General features: G+C 44.5%; 1 protein-coding gene across 1 annotated transcript in view; it reads right to left on the reverse strand.

The window, feature by feature from the left end:
- Nucleotides 1–16,192, reverse strand: part of LOC103803145 (protein sidekick-1-like) — a gene marked incomplete at its 5' end in the record, with an annotated part of 26,752 nt that extends 10,560 nt beyond the window's left edge. Inside the window, 5 exons of the mRNA XM_009075681.1 lie at nucleotides 1,838–2,002; nucleotides 10,485–10,610; nucleotides 11,810–11,971; nucleotides 15,046–15,183; nucleotides 16,006–16,192. Coding sequence (XP_009073929.1) covers nucleotides 1,838–2,002; nucleotides 10,485–10,610; nucleotides 11,810–11,971; nucleotides 15,046–15,183; nucleotides 16,006–16,192 — 778 coding nt within the window. The remainder of the gene's footprint in view (nucleotides 1–1,837; nucleotides 2,003–10,484; nucleotides 10,611–11,809; nucleotides 11,972–15,045; nucleotides 15,184–16,005) is intronic.
- Nucleotides 16,193–16,569: the final 377 nt, after the last annotated feature.

A 16,569-nucleotide genomic window follows, 5' to 3' on the forward strand; every position in this document is an offset into this window, starting at 1 on the left:
CTAAGCCCTGGAACACAAGTCTGTTGTAAGCCTGACAATATGAGCTCAAATTTGTTCCAGATCACTGGATATTCTGCAGCAGGGAAAAGCAGACACGATCTTTCTTTACTAGGAGGCCAGCCCAGGCCAATAAAGTCCTAAAGGCAAACTGCACAAGCCATGCTGGACTGAGCAGATTCAGGGCAATTTATACCTCCCTGTGCTAGTTGAAGTGGCAAGTCTGTTGTAAGCCTGACAATATGAGCTCAAATTTGTTCCAGATCACTGGATATTCTGCAGCAGGGAAAAGCAGACACGATCTTTCTTTACTAGGAGGCCAGCCCAGGCCAATAAAGTCCTAAAGGCAAACTGCACAAGCCATGCTGGACTGAGCAGATTCAGGGCAATTTATACCTCCCTGTGCTAGTTGAAGTGGCCAGCCTAAAATGCTTTATACTTTTATGACTGTGAATCTCAACGGAAGCCTCTTACTTTCATGCAGCAATTTGAGAGGAACACTGAAGCATCCAAAGGAGGTGAATTAAATAGTTCTGTTCAAGTGGAGAACTTACAAACAAGCAGGTTATTTATAGAAAGCATCACAATGAGATGCATGCCCAGCTTTAGAGGAATAATGTCTTCCAGGAAAGGAAAGACTGACATGATTGCTGACCCTTTACATCATGCTACAGCCTCTGCAAATCCACGGATAGGAAAAACACTGACTCTTGGTGTTTGAAGTGGGTTGTCCATGCCCTTGTCCTGAAGAAGAAAAGCAAGGGTAGCACTCACACTGAAATCCATAGAAGCCCTCGTGGGCTAAGTGGTTAATTGTGTCAGGACAAACGCAGCCGTGATGGCGATAGCAGCGTTTGCTCCTCTTGCCTGCTGGGTAGCTGTTGAATGGTGTTTATGCTTTTCACTGGAGCAGCAAAGAGATAAAAGCCACTCCAGATACTGGAGCATTGCCAGGTTCTCAGGACTCTCCAGAATTTTGAATCACAAAGACGCTTTATCAGGTTCTTTTATTCCTCTTGTCTTTGCTGACACAGCAAGGATGAAACCTATTGCTCAAAAGCAACCTGGAGTACAGCTGCAAGGGTAAGAGGAGGACCCAGCAAAGCTTTCCTGAGGGCAAGGTCTCCCCACCTCACCACAGGCCATTGAACTCCAGCTACCCAGACCTGGCAAGCTGAGGGGAATTTGCTTTTTCAGGTATTGAAGCTCCTTCAAAAAGCCAAAGCACTGGGCTGTTCACAGGGGTTTGGAAAGCATGTTCAGGCCTTAGCCCTGTTTGCTGGGAATAAGCACAAGAGAGAAGGGAAGAGCCTGAGAGCATCACCAAGGAGCTGTTCTGATAAAGAGGGACTGGAGGCATCACACCAGACTGGAACTGCCAGTGCAGAGGATTTTCAGAAATAATTTTGTGAAACTACACTTTTATATTTGTGAGAGCTGAATACAAAAATAACACAGAAAATGTTTATCAGAGACCCCTGAGAAAAAAAAAAAAAAGAAGAGAAAACGAAACAACAGACTAGGAATGGAGAAAAAGTAAACAAATTGCAGACTGTGTAAATTAGTCCTAGGACAAGAGATCTTACAGAAAAACACTCTGAGTAGCTTCTTTGTCAAGCTTAAAAATGGCACACATGCATTTTTCCTCGAGAGTAAAGCATACTGTAATTACAAACCTTGATACACCACTATATTATTCCAGTTATCCTAAAACAAGTGAAAACAAACTGCCCTTGATTATTTGTTGTAACTAGAGAATCTGGGTTGTTCTTCTTCCCATTCTTCTCTCTCAACCCCAAGAAATTCCATTGAAAAAGATATTTAAATAAAACATGATTACCTGATACTGCCACAGAGGGAACACTTGGCTCTCCATAGCCAAATTCATTGACAGCCACCACCCGGAATTCATAGGTGACACCCTGTCTGAGTTTGTCCAGGCTGACGGTGTAGGAGGTAGCACTGCGAGGGATGTCCTTCACAAACATGTCCCACAGTCCTTCATCTAGGAGAGAAACAAGGAGAGAAATGGCATGAACTGTGTGACCTGGCACTTCCTCCTGCTCAGTGAAAGAAATTGCCATTAATTGTGTGCAGGAACTGCAAGCAGTGGACGTGTTCACCTTAAGGCTGCTCCATGAAACACACAAATGGCAGAATGCCCTGCAAGGCCCCATCTGTAAAGGCATTTATTCATGATGGGGTCTGAGGTTAGTCCAGATGGAAAAGGTCTCAAAAATCAGCAGCAGCACCCACAGTGATCTGAGCTGGCTGGAGCAGCTGCCAACCACCTGGGACCCTCCCGATCAGGTAAGGTCACCACATCATTGTGCCTGTTTTTGATGGATCAAGTAAACCCAAAGCAACTGCTACGTTAAGGAGACCTCATCACCCAGGCTTTGCCTACTTTTTATACTGCAAATCTGGCTTCACTATAAAAGCACATAGATGAGACTTGCACTAATGTAAGTTTTGGGAAGCACTGTGGCCTTGTGTGAGCTGGTGCCTAGAAGTCTGGTGTTACTGGAGCTCTGTTTGCTCTATGATATGTGTGTTATGCCCTTCACATGGCACAGCCTGCAGAGTGAGACAGCCAGTCCTGCACTCCATGCTGTGTGTTTTTAAACAAGAATGAGCTTTTCTTTGTATCATAAACCTCCTGAAGGTGTTAGAAGCATAATACCATTCTAATGAAAGCATTTCAATAGGGCAGTCTTGGTTCTTAACAGCCATAATGACACTGATCCTGATGTACATCCTGACCAAGCACCATTCCAGTCCCTGATCCACACCTGTGACCTTATATTCACTTGACTACAATGGAATGAACTTTCAACAAGACAGATGGTGGCACGAGTAAGAACAAAACCAACTATAATTAAAAATGTCACTCAATAATTTTGAGGGCAGAAATCAAACATTGATCTAACTGAATTGATTTTCAGTAACAACTAGTGCCCAGCACTTTTGCTGAGAAAATGGAGTCACTGTCTACACGTGGGGCCAAAGTCTTGAGTTTGCCTACGCCAGTGTAGCTCTTACAGACCTGACCTCACAAGCATCCCATTGGGCTTTTAGTTTTAGTTATCAAAATTGTTCCAGCAATGTCTATTTTTCTCTGCATGCCCCAGAGCACTGGGAATAGGATGATAACCTCTGCATAGATACGACTCCAGCGTGGGAGCTGCCTGCTTTGAAAGACAGTCCTCTGCACTGCGAGATTCAAGCATCGGCAGGACTTCTGTAGCTCGAGGTGTTATCAAGGTAACAATAAAGCAGGAGCCAGCAGCACTACCCTCAGTGACTTGTTCTGCAGCTGCAGTGTAAGGCAGGAATCTGTTCTCATTTACTTTGCCTTTACCTGAGTGTAAACTAATTGGAGTCATCGCAGTGATTCCAGATTTATCTGGTGTAACAGATAAAAATTTGGCCCTTAGCCTACTCCTGTGCAACAGGGAATAGCAGCAAAGATAGATTGATTAACACTGCAGGTGCATTTCCATGTAAGTGTTTTAACTTTGGCATCAGTAAATATTGGCTCAGTAATTTGCACCGTGCTGCACGTCTAGAGACACACACAATGACTAACAACCCCCAAACTACATCTTTCCCGGTCATGAGGATTGGCAGTCTCAGCAGATGCAAAAAGCAGGCTGAAGTGTTATTGTTCCAGCTGCATTTGAGAAACACCAAAGAACAATGAAAATAGGTAATTTTCCTGCCATGCTTAAAATTCAGACCAATACATTATTCACCAGCATGATCAGACTATAATGAAGTTATCATAATGTACCATTGTTATGTATTAGCTGGGTATTACAATGGCCATAAAACAAGAGATAAAATATTGACTTCCCTTTTACAGGGCAATAGAAGCTGAGATTATTTCTACCACGTAAACTTACAACGTAATAAAAAAAGGAGTTTGGGATTTAGTTTCTCTGAAGAGGGTGGAGTGAGAGATGCATTTTCAAAGTTAGATTGTTGCAGCCACCGATACTAGGAAGATGCATCTCACGACTATAAAATATTGCCATAATTGCTAGAATTGCCTAAGCTTTCATAAACACATTTGTAAACAGCAATAAGAGAATTTGAGCCCATTGTGAATTGTCTGAAAAGCAATTTGTTTGCATTGAAAGCCACTTAAATGGAGGAAGAAAAGGCAACAATAAAAATGAATGTTCAGCACTCATTACAACAAACACAACTGTTCAGACATGCACTTTCTCGCTCATTTTCTCAAACCTATCAGGGTGCACAGTGCAGAAAATCCAACAGACCAAGAAGTGTGAATTCAGCTACTCTGTGAAGCTTGCAGTAAGTTGGGAAAACCACCCCTGAGAAGTCAATGTTGCATTTCCACTCCTCTGTCCCCTGGGCTATGGTGGTGATGGTGTGGGGCAGCAGAGAGTGCTGGTGGATGTCTCTTCAAATGGATTTCTGTCTCACAGGGACTCAGAGATGCTCTGCCTGGTGGCCATGTATTCTCTGGCTCACCCCCCGCTTCCACTTATTGAAAGAATATTTGCCCAAATTCTTTTTTTCCTGGGGCAGGACTGGCAATGCTGAGGTAATGGTTGGACTCGGTGATCTTGGAGGTCTTTTACAACCTTAATGACTCTGTGATTCTAAGATGGGACCAAACTTGTTATGCTTGGGACCCCAGAGAGGTACTGATACAGCTACAGTGGCCAGAAGTCTGCAAGGTGGCAACCTGGGAAGAGAGATGTCCTATGTCTTCTCCACTGCTGACCCCAAGCCAGTTATGGACATGTTAGCCTGTGGCTTCCCAAGCCCTGGCCAACAAGATTTTTGTTTTCAGGGCCTCAATTAATTTAGCTTATCTCCATCTGGAACATTCAGACCCCTTTTTGTAGACAGCGATCACAATCAGGTATCTCCAAAGAAAAAAGCACTTTATTCCAGTGGTGAACTTTGAGATTAAATATTGAACACACACACACACACACACACACACTTGTGAATTCATCCACAGCATCTCTTCCCCCACTCCTCAAAACTAGATGTGCTCTAAATGTTAGAAGTTCAGCTGAAAGAGAATTCATTAGAAGGTCACCTGCGATGGCAAAGACTGGCCTTTAAGTTCAGTAGAAAATCATTAATGTGCCATATACAGCATTTTCCACTCAGTTTAGGGAGGAAAGATGCACATGCCATGGCTGGGACATTCACTCATAGAAACTGCCAAGAAGAGCAAAGTTTGCAACACTGGACTTGTGTGATGAGGTGCAGTGCTTAGCCAGTCCCAGGCAACATCTCGAGGGAGGCTGCTATTGCTCCTCCTTCAGTAACATCCATCTCTGTCTTCATTTCCCACTGCCTTTCATTGAGCACTCAGCCTCTTAAAAAAATGGCCTGTGTGATGGAAAAGAGAGGAGCTCCTCCAGAAAGATAAATTTGTCTTTGCTTCTAGTTTCTATCATGGCTCCACCTGCTCCTGCCCCAGCCTTATTCCAGCTGACAGGAGATCTGATCTTCACCTCCCAGCCTTGGTGCCTCCATCCCATCTGGGCATGAGGCACGGGCATGGGGAGAAGATCTGAATGACAAGGGAAGGTGAAACCACCTCGGACCTAAGAGCATGCCCAGCCCTCCCAGCCGAGCATCAGCCATCCCGTGTTGGCGAGGAGCCGCGGTGCCAACGCAGCCATCCGCAGCCCCCGCGGGCCAGCCTGGCTTCACAGGCCATTAATCAGGGTCTCCATGCTAAATAAAACTGTCAGTCAGCCACGAAGGCTCCTGGCTCTGCTAACTCAAGCCACTAACAACCCACTGCCGTGCTGTGGCGGGGGAGACAGAGAGCTGTCAGCTCCTTGGGTCTTAAACACCAGCCTTCCCCTCTCCTCGGAGCGCGAGGAGAACTGGGCCATAAAGCTCCCTCCTAATTACACATTAGGAGGTTTATGAGGGGAGAAGCTGCTGAGAGTTAAGGTCTGTCTGAACACCAGTGGTGTTCCTCCTACAGAGGACACAATTAAAAGTGGATGTATTTGTCAGAGGCAAAGGGCTGGATTCTCATGCAAACTAGTGGAAGGACAAGAATGGGAAGTGAAGGCTGACAAACTGTCAGCCCTGGCATGTCGTTCGCCAGCAGAAGCGAAAAAGGCCCCATGGCAGATGCCGGCGATGCAGCTGCACCTTTCACTTTGAATTTACTGACTTCTGCTGGTTTGTGTCCACGTTTGACACTATGCTCCCTCATTTGGTTAAAAATAAATAGAAAAGGAAGAAAACAGAAAAACACTACTCAAGACACCAGAAAGGAAACTGAAGTGAGATCTGCCCTCAGGGTGTGGGAAGCAAAACCCAGCATTTATGAGATGGACAATCCCCACTCTGAGTATATAGGTTCTCCCCCAAAATGTTTGCTGCCTTCATGGAACTCATCATCTTGGAAGCTGGAGAGGGACTTTGTACAAGGGCATGGAGTGACAGGACAAAACTGGTTTCAAACTGACTGAGGGCAGGGTTAGAATAGATGTTAGGAAGAAATTCTGCCCTGTGAGGGTGGTGAGGCACTGGCACAGGTTGCCCAGAGCAGCTGTGGCTGCCTCATCCCTGGAATTGTTCAAGGCCAGGCTGGATGGTTGCTTGGAACAACCTGGTCTAGTGGGAGATGTCCCTGCCCATGGAAATGGGCTTGGAATGAGGTGCTCTGTAAGGTCCCTTCCAATCCAAACCAATCCATGGTTCTGTGTTCTGGGGGGAACAAAAACACTTTCCTGACTTTTATCTGTCTTAAGCTCCTGATTTGTGGCTGATCCAAGGTTTGCTGGCCTGTCCATGCCAGCCAGGGTGCTAAAAATATTATTGGAAACATATTAAGATGCAATTCTCTTTCAGTTGGCTTACATCATCCCCTGCTTGGGGAAAACAAAGTCCAAAATCATGGTGGGGAGAGGAAACAGAAGAGAACTCACTTGTCCTGGGTTGGGGAGGCTCTTTCTGAGGCAACACAAAGCCACGAAGATGTGGCACTTAGGGACATGATTTAGTGGTGGACTTGGCAGTGTTAGGTTTAGAGTTGGACTTGATGATCTTACAGGTCTTTTCCAATGTAAATGATTTTATGGAGCAGATTGATGAAACACCTACATGGCTACCCTGTGGCTGAAGATGGCTGCAGCAGGCCAACACATGGATGAAGGTCTCATGGGGACAGTTACATATCCAGGTGCACTCCTGGCAGTGTGGATCCCTGGGGTGTTAAACAGAAACACCTCTTTTGTGGATGAGATAATTGGGAAGGTGTGAGGCTGCTGGGTGCTTTACAGCCCACATGCAAACCATTAAAGCACAGCACAGCGAGAGAAGCCTTTGGATGTGGCCTCGGGAAAAGAGGGGTGAAACCACCTTCTCCATTCTTCCCAGCAGCACTGGGAACCTTAACATCGTTGTGCCTTTTCTGTCTTTTCCTCTGTATGTAAAAGCAGAGGACACGATCTATTAGCCATTCCTCAGCCAGCCTAGTTGATGTCTAGGGAGCCCTTATGATGGCAGAGACAGAGGCTGCTTAATTGCAGTTCTTGTAATGCACAAGGAGCTAAACTGGAATCCATTTCTCCAGGGAAGGAGAAGTTGAAGGAAAAGAAAAACTCTTCTGTTTCTGTAATATCTTCCTATAGCACAGATCACTGAAAAAAAATATTGGTTTGCCTGCTTCCTCCCTGTGTCTGAGTACACTCAAAATGCAGAGGAGGTAGCGAGCCTGGTCACCTTCCATAAACCCAGCAGAGAAACAGAGAGATCAAATGAACAGCCTCAGCTGCCTGCTGCCACCATTGCTAAACCCAGCAGGGCAGCGAGCCCTGGGAGACACAGCAGGGCTCCAAAAAATTCGAAGGGAAGTGACAAAAAGGACTAGGGTTTGCTCTTTCTGACAGAAAGCCACCCTCCTACTCTGATGGAAGAGTCTTGGCAGGGAGCTACAGCAGGGAAAATGAGATGATACAGCATTTAACGTTTGGGGTAATGAGGCCTATAATAGATGACACTTGAGATGTGAAACACTAAGGTAGTGGTATTGCATTTAAATATTGGCAACAAGCTAAAGCTTTTCATCTGTCTGCTCAACGCCTCTTTTTTGACCTCAGAAGGATGAATATCTTTTCATTCCTTGATTTTATGTGAAGAGCACGAGTCAACTGCTCTTCTCTTGGACAACAACTCCTTAAAAACAAAGGTTGCTCCGATCCACGCTCTACTACCCATATAAATCAACACGCAAAAGCAAATTCTTAGAATGATATTAAAACAGAAGCTGCTCTGAATGACCAGCCCTGACAGGAGGAATTAGTTCCCTGCTTTTGTTAAGCTCGTAATTCAGATTTCAAACTCTTCCATGCAGAGATGAGGAAGAAAAGCAGCACAGAGAGGAAGCTGACGCTTGGGTGGAATAAGCAAATCTTCCAATTAGTCTGTCTCCTCTCCTGGATCACATTTCACGCTTCCTACAGCTGCAACCAGAACGAAGGATGAGAATCCAGCATACAAATGCCTAGTTCATTTGCTACAGCAGCATGAATAGGATTAAAATAATCTGAAGAGGAATTAAATGCCTCAACAGTCAGGTTGCAAGAACAGGAGAATAAGACCTCTTCTGTGTGTTTCCAGGATCAGTGGAGTGAGGCCAGCAGAAGTGACCCAGGGTTAATGCAGCTCAGACCTGCCTTGGAGGGACTATTTTCTTCCTACTCAAAAAGAGTGGGCCACAAATCCTACATCCTTAGCCATGAGCTGTGAAATGTTTGTTCACATCCAACAGTGAGACGAGTGGATAAGTTTGCAATGTCACCACTCACACGAGTTGAACTTCCAAGCTTGCAGACAGTCTGTACATAGGTTGCAGGTTTCCCCCTAAAATACTCTTACTCAAAACAAACTATTTGGGGGGAATGTAATCTGATAAGTAAATTTCAGTCAACAGGTTTGGTTTAACCTGCTACCCAAACAATGATGTTCAAATCAGAAAGTGTTTTCTACCTATGAAGAAATAAGGACAGGAATCAAAAAGCTGACTTAAGTGAAATAGAAGCACAGCAGTGTCGTGCCTCTAATTGGAAGAAAACTTGATCACTCTGAGAGACCCCAGTGCTTTGAGAAGGTACATACTTCCCTTGATTTTGTTTTGAAAACAATTGTCAAGTTAAATGACAGAAATAAGAAAGAAATTTTAAGGTCAAACCAGAGCCTCATTACAGAGCCAACTATCGGATGCAGGTGTGGAAATCTCCATCTTCAGTGATGACCTCAGAAATGCAGGCAATAATTTTGTTACTGGTTTGGTTAAATGTAATTAAAGTCATTGGTTTTAAAGGCAACCTTACATTCAAGACACACACAAGAAACAGGCTCCTTTATATAATCAAATAGATAAGCATTCATTTAATCAATACATAATCAAGCAGTGCGAAAGCACCTCGAAGTAAAAAAGGAAAGAACGAGCAGCCAACATGGATATGTCAAGTATAAATCATGTCTAATTTCCCTCTGTGACAGAGTAGCAGACCTTGTCAATAGAGGAGAAAGAGCAGACATCATCTATCCTGACTTCAGCAAAGCTTTTGACTTGGTGACATTCAAACAGGGCCCAAGTGAAACAAGTATCTGGTAGATGTATCACCAGCTGGAAAAGTGTACCCAGAGAATGGTTATCAACATTCACTGTCAGAGTGGAGGGAAATTATCAAGTGAGATTACACAGGGCTCTGGCAGCATTCACTGACTGTTCTTAATGTCTTAGTTACCAGAAAGTGTGTTCTTATTGAATTTGCAAGGGGTACCAAGCTGGGAGTGGCTGTGAACAGGCTGGAGCACACGCTGACTTTTAAAATTACCTTGTCCGAGTGGGGAAAGATTCCAGAAAAAAGCAGAGAACAGGTCCACTAAGATGCAAATCCCAGAAGCAAAAGAGTTCTGGGAAAGCCCCAAGAAAAATTGTGGTGAGGGGGGATTCCTTCCCCAGCCCCCTCAACACCCTCCCTGAAGAAATGGGGACAGCAGTGTGTATGTGGTGCTGAAGTCCTGGCCCTGTTATTAACAGTAAAACTGTAATTAGCTGCTGTGCTCTGCTGCAGAAGAGGACAGATAGAAATCTGTGGTCCTCAAAATACAGCTTGCAAATACTTATTAGTCCTTGTGCATGAAAGATGCTGTAAGCATTTAAATGAGTTTTAATTATTAACTATATTAGTTCATCTGTTGGATGATTTTCCAGTGATGTAGCACAGTGAAAGCCAGAGCAGTCAGGGTAATTTTCTGTGACTACTCCTAAAGAGGAGAAAATATGCTAAAGTACATAATAAACCAGTAACAGCTTAATACTGGCTGGCAACACGTTCTCTCACGAAACCCCATTACCTTACTGGGATGACAAACAACCTCCTCCACTGCAGATGGTTTCCAGCATGGACTGAAAGAAGGTAACTCATGACATCCAAGTCTCAGTGTTTCCTGTGGCTTACCTGAGGGTCTTGCCTCTATAATGTAGCCAGTTGTGGGTTTTTCTCCTGAATCTCCCTCGGTCCATTGTAGCGTCAGCCCAGAAGCAGATTTTGTCACCAGAATTTCCTGAGGGGAGCCAGGAGACCCTGAAGGATGACAAGAGAATAGCAAATGGGGATGGCATCAGAGACAGACTGCAGTATGAATTTCTGCTACTGACTTCAGAGAAAAAAATTATCTAGCAGTGTTGGTTCACAGATATGCAACATAAACCAGCTCAATGAGTTGCTGACATATTTTTTTCACTAGTTCTGGTACCAACAGTTACGTATCGATGGCTGGGGTTTACAGGTCACAGGACTACAGGCTCATAGAATATCCTGAGTTGGAAGGGATCCACTGGGATCATTAAAGTCCAACTCCTGGCCCTACACAGGACAGCCCCAAGAATAAGGTACTTGTCTTAAAAAGGCAAGAGGAAGAAGCACTCTCATTTTACCCATTAGCATATCTACGAAGTTTGCACATTGCCACTGCTATTTCTGACTTCGGAGATGAAACCAGCCTGCAAGTGTTAGGGAGAGCATCACAGGGACAGTCACTGCCCTTTGGCTTGCGAAGATGCCATGGCCACATTAGAAAGGATTCTTGCTTTGCACTGTCTGTGCTGTGGTGTGAGAGTAAAGACTTTGGAAGTGGAAAAGAACCAAAAATCAGAACTGTGACCACTGCACTGACGCTCTGTGACTTACAGGACATGCTGGTATCGTGGGAGGCCATTTACCTTGTGAGATTATCTGTTTATCAACATCTCCAATCAAATAAGAAGAGCAGCTTTTTTGGTACAGACAGTGACCCAAGCTGGGAACGCTGCTGTGCAGCCTGTAGCTGCTCTTGACACATCAGGAAATCCGCAGAGCTCTCCCTCTGCATAAGCCAACATGTCAGGAGGGAGTAATTGTAAATTCTTTCTGGTTTTACATCCAGGAACCTCTGCTGGTTTCAGCAGATATTCCAGTTCTGACTCCCACTGCAGAGCAGTACAGTCAGAATTATGCACCAAGCTGTCAGGCTGCAGCTCTGAAATCCCTGGCTAGCCTGTTTGCATTATGATTTATTTACACTGTTTTGTTTATTCACATCAGACTTCTAGATTTCAGAGAAAAAGGAAACCTGGTTTTCATGGGCTGTTGTGAAACCCACTGAATCACATCCCGAGCTCCCGTGACTCAGCTTCTCCTTGGCTTGGAAATTCATGTGGAGCCTTGAGTGCACTATTCCCCACTGGTGACCTGTGTTTGTGTAACTGATCTGGCTTGTGACTTGCTTTTATGGTTCCACTTACCTTCTGCTGGCCCAGCTGTGATGTTGGCTTGCAGTTCAGGTCCATAGGCAATGGTTCGAGCTTGCACTCTGAACAAATAGGTCATGCCCTTGGTGAGATCCCGGACCTTCAACCAACGCTGCCAGTTCCCTTTGATGTCCACAGTCACCACCTTGCTCACCCCTGGAACAGCCAGGCAGATTGAAAAAATAAGAGAAGGTTGCAATGCTAAAACAGAAATCAAGTAGAGCTTATTACATCTAGATGGTAAGTAATATTATCTAACAGTTTGCTAAGAAAGTATTTCTTACAATTAGCAGGAGTTTAAGTAGTGATAATAGCCAATTTTCAGCACTGATAAGTATAATTAGAGTTTAAGCTTGATAAGTGGGTACTGACAAGGAAAAAAACCTTACAACACAACTGGGAAATTACCAAGAGACTACATGCAACTTCACTAATTACTCTGGCAAGAAAGGAGGAGGTAAACGAAGAGGAGTGCACATTGCAGATTGCTTCCTAAGCAAGGATTTCTCCACTGCTGCTTCACCAAGTAAGCTGCAACATTGCCTGGAGGAGGAAACAAGGGCCAGGTTTGTTCTGTTCATCTTGTCCTGCCATGTCCACCATCACCACGTGAATGCAGAATGAAGGACGTGAACCTCACAGGGACCTTGGGGGTACAAATGCCACAGCAATGCCAATGCAATCAAAGCACTATGAGCTTGGACAAGGCTGGAGTTGTGACCTGTGTTTCACTCTTCTCACTCTCTCAGAACTTTTCTTGCAGGGATCAGTTAAAACCAGAGCTGTTTCCTTCATCAAGGTTCATGGCTAGTTTCACCTTTAGGTTCTCAATGCTGCATAAAAAGGCAAAGGGGCAGTGAGTACTCTGAAAACAAAAAAATCTGGTTTCCACTGATATTTTCTAAAAGTGAAGTTAATGGAAAGAATTTGATTTGCAACATTTTTTACAGAACAGAAAGTTCAAATTTACAGAGTCCTTTTGGTGTTTTTCTGGTTCTGTAGAGGACATAACACATTTAAAACCAAGAAGATAGGAAGTGGGAAAAGGTTTTTCCCCACCTGGCTGCTGGCTAGTTTATCTTTCTGGAAAAATGCAGAAGGAAGATGCTTTCCAATCCAGGTGCTTATTTTATGCAAATCAAGATGATGCTTTCAGGATTTATCAGTTAAATAAAGAATAATGTCCAAGCAACTCCTGTTCAAAGTTTTCTCCCAGATAGAATTTATAATTCAGGGAATCTTTCCTTGGCTAACAAGGAAGCAGTGAAAGTGCTCCCTACATCCCTAGGTGAATTATTTCATTTTTCTGAGACAAATCAGGAGGAATTTGTCATTTTGAAGTTATGTTCTTTCAAAAATACCAACAACCCACATTAAAAAAGGCTCCAGGGCAATTCTGTTGTCTATTACTGTGTAAAACATAACACTGTAAAGCTTAAACAATAAAAGGTCAAACAGGGAGAAGACTGTGCTAAGGAACAGAGTGCTGTGGGAAAGCTTGGAAAAATGGGCAGGTAACTGGAGGCTTGTGAGTGGGAAAGCAGGAGGGGTCAGCACTGGATGATGCTCAGCTGAAAATCACGAATGGGTGGAAAGCCAAAGGATGCAGGAGAAAAGCTCCAGAGGGTCTGGTCCATCCAGGTTGTTCCATTGTACACATGGAGGAACATGAGACCTGAGGCTGGTACAACCCTCTGGGATCATGAGGTCCCTCAGCTGCAGCTCCACAAGGCTCACTGCTGCCTTCAGCACTGTTACCTGCTCCAGCTTCAAATGTGGCTCTCCCTTGCTCTCTAAATAAAGGACTTTCCTATGGGAGGAAGGGAGCAATTCCTTCCTATGGCAGGAGAATAAATATGTTTGCTGAAAGTAAAATGTTGGCACAAGAGCAATTGGGTAAAGACTGGAAAATAAATGTAAGCAAAATCTTGAATCTGAGGATGAGACCCCTATAACCTCCCTGCTCACATCAGACACCTTCTACAGGGGAAGGAGAGACAAACTGGAGTGAGAGGCAGCACAGGCAGAGGTGGGGAAGAGAAGAAAAGAAAACAAAGGTTCTGAGGATGTTAAGTCGAATGCATGCAGAGAAAACGTGATCTGACACTTCCATATTTTCAGGGGAAAAAATGCATTCTTAAACATAGGTAGGAATGAATAAAAGGCAGGAAATGCCCAAACAGAACCTCCTGCATACCCTGTGCACATTCCTTGGTCAGAATTAGAAATGCTTTCTGCATTAGTTCTTTGTGCTCAGACCTGCCAGCCGTAAAGGCTGACAGTGCTTTTATTCCTGTGTTTTCAGTCCTGAATATAACTTTCTCTGTGCATGGATATTCAGACAATATAGATCATTATTCCTAACAGAAGAAGCAACTACGAGTGATTGATATCCTTATTTCTTTGGAAAAGACTTTAAAATGGATTGGCAATGGCTGAAATTACTCTCCCTGCTGTCACTCTGCCAAAGCTGGACATCCTATTGAACTACTGGCAATCTACCAGGAATACAAAAATATTAATAAGACCATCCACAAACTTTGTCATCTTTTCTAATTCACCTTTGGAATGTATTTCCATTTGTTTTCAGAGAAATTGCCAGATTCTTCTCTGTTGCTGTTCTGGCAAATTAATGAAACAATTGTGGCCAGCACATTGTTGTGGTCTCAACTTAAATGTAGTGCTGGGTTAAAAATGCTGCTTGGAAACTCTGTGTGAAGAGACACAGCTCTGTCTCCATCGCAGTTCTCCTCCCCTGTCACAGCAGCAGTGGCACCAGTGATGACTAGCACATTTGATGCCCGGGCAATCTTTGTGATAACAGAAGTGACACATGATGTGATAAGCAACACAAATGTGTCTGGTGACTATTCTGGGATGGAGCCTACTCAGCAATTTCAAAGTGCAACGCGGGGAGACAATCAGGCACTCTCAGGCTGAGCTTCCCCTTCACCCAGACCAGGGAACGACGGCCGTAAAATGACTTTTCAAATCACCCAGCCTACAGTTTGTGCAAGAAAATGAGAGAGGACAGACAAAAGCTATATTCCACAATATTAAGCCTCGCTGAACGGTTTTGGCAAAAGCAGAATTGTTTTACTTACCCTTTGCCACCTGGCTTCTCTTGGAAAACGGGAGAGAGCAAGTAGGAAATTGGGCAGAGATGAAAGATACTACAGTACTATTCTGTCATTTCCCCATGAATATGTATGATCAGAGGTTTTTCTTACCCTGGACGGGAGCCAGAGGCTCATAGACTACTCGATAACCCTGTAGGACTCCATTTGCTGCTGTCGGTTCGCCCCAAGACACATTGAGTGTAGTGCAAGTGATTTCAGAGAAGGCCAAGAAGCTGGGAGCACTGGGTGCTGAAAGGATTACACACAGATTGTAGGAGAAGTAGTCAAGCTAATATACATATATATTATAAAACATTGGTTTATTTGCCTAGCCTAAATCTAAAGGAAACAAGCTGAGAATGGGATTTGTCAATTGTATCCAAATGTCCTGTAATCAGTCAGAAACCCAGCCTGCCTTAAAAATACAGCCACTCAGCTGCAAAACTGAACCTCAAAAGCAAACCAAGAGGACACCAAAGGGAAGGACTCTCAGAAGAAGGGTGCTGTGGGAGCACACAGCCTGAGTGCACATCACCAAGGGCAATGCCTTCACCCCGTGCCAGAGCACTCCCACCACGGCCAGTCCAGCACAGGAACCACTCAGCCTGACTGGGTGGCTGCTGATCCAGCTTTAAAAACTAACCAAGGACGGATTACAAAAAGCACACTAATTCTCTCACAGGACTGACAGGGCAATTTCCAGGCACTGGAGATGGGTTTCTTCACATTTCTAGGTGTGATAGCAGAAACCAGAAAGAGACCCACAGATTGTTTCCTTCTGGACCAGCTTGTGAAGGGACTGCTCTTTCTGCCACTTGTTCTGCTTTATCACTTCTCATCACTGCTCTAACAAGCATTCTCATTTCTGCTGTATCACTCCCTTTCCCACACACTCCACTTATTTGATCCCTTGTTTTCCACCTCCAAGACCATTACAATGTAATGACCCACCCAAAAGCTAAATCCAAACACCAGTGCCCTCCTACATCCACCCATATCCCTTGGCCACTGCCCAGGTACACGTTGGTCATCACCAAGTCTGTGCTGTGAGACAAGACAATGCTCCCATACCCGCCTGGTGTGTCTTGCCCTGCGAGGGGCTGCTCCTGGGGCCGTCCCCAGCTGCGTTGAACGCGGAGATGCAGACCATGTACCGCGTGTGGCTGGTCAGGTTTTTGAGCCGGACAGTTGTCTCCGGGAGGAAAAGGACCTTCACTTTCTCTGTGTCATTTTGGGTGTCACTCTCCCAGTAATAAATCTGTTGGAACAGTAAGATAGAGTCATGGAATCATTAAGGTTGGAAAAGCCCTCTAAGATCACAAGTCCAACTGTTCACCCAGCATCACCATGCTCACCACTGAACCATGTCCCCAAGTGCCACATCCACACACCTTTTGAACATTTCCAGGGATGGCAATTCCACCACTTCCAATGCTTGACCACCCTTTCAGTGACAAAATTTTTCCCAATATAGAATAACCTCCCCTGGCACCACTTGAGGCCATTTCCTCTCATCCTGTCAAATGTTTTAGTATATCCCACATCTAGAAAATATCTGGGCACTGCAGCTACAAAAGACCAGAAAGATGACAAAGTCCTGCTCTGGAATCTTCCATTAAACGAGATACTAATGCT

The sequence above is a fragment of the Acanthisitta chloris genome, unplaced genomic scaffold (genome assembly GCF_000695815.1).
Source record: "Acanthisitta chloris isolate BGI_N310 unplaced genomic scaffold, ASM69581v1 scaffold7115, whole genome shotgun sequence".
NCBI classification, from domain to species: Eukaryota; Metazoa; Chordata; class Aves; order Passeriformes; family Acanthisittidae; genus Acanthisitta; species Acanthisitta chloris.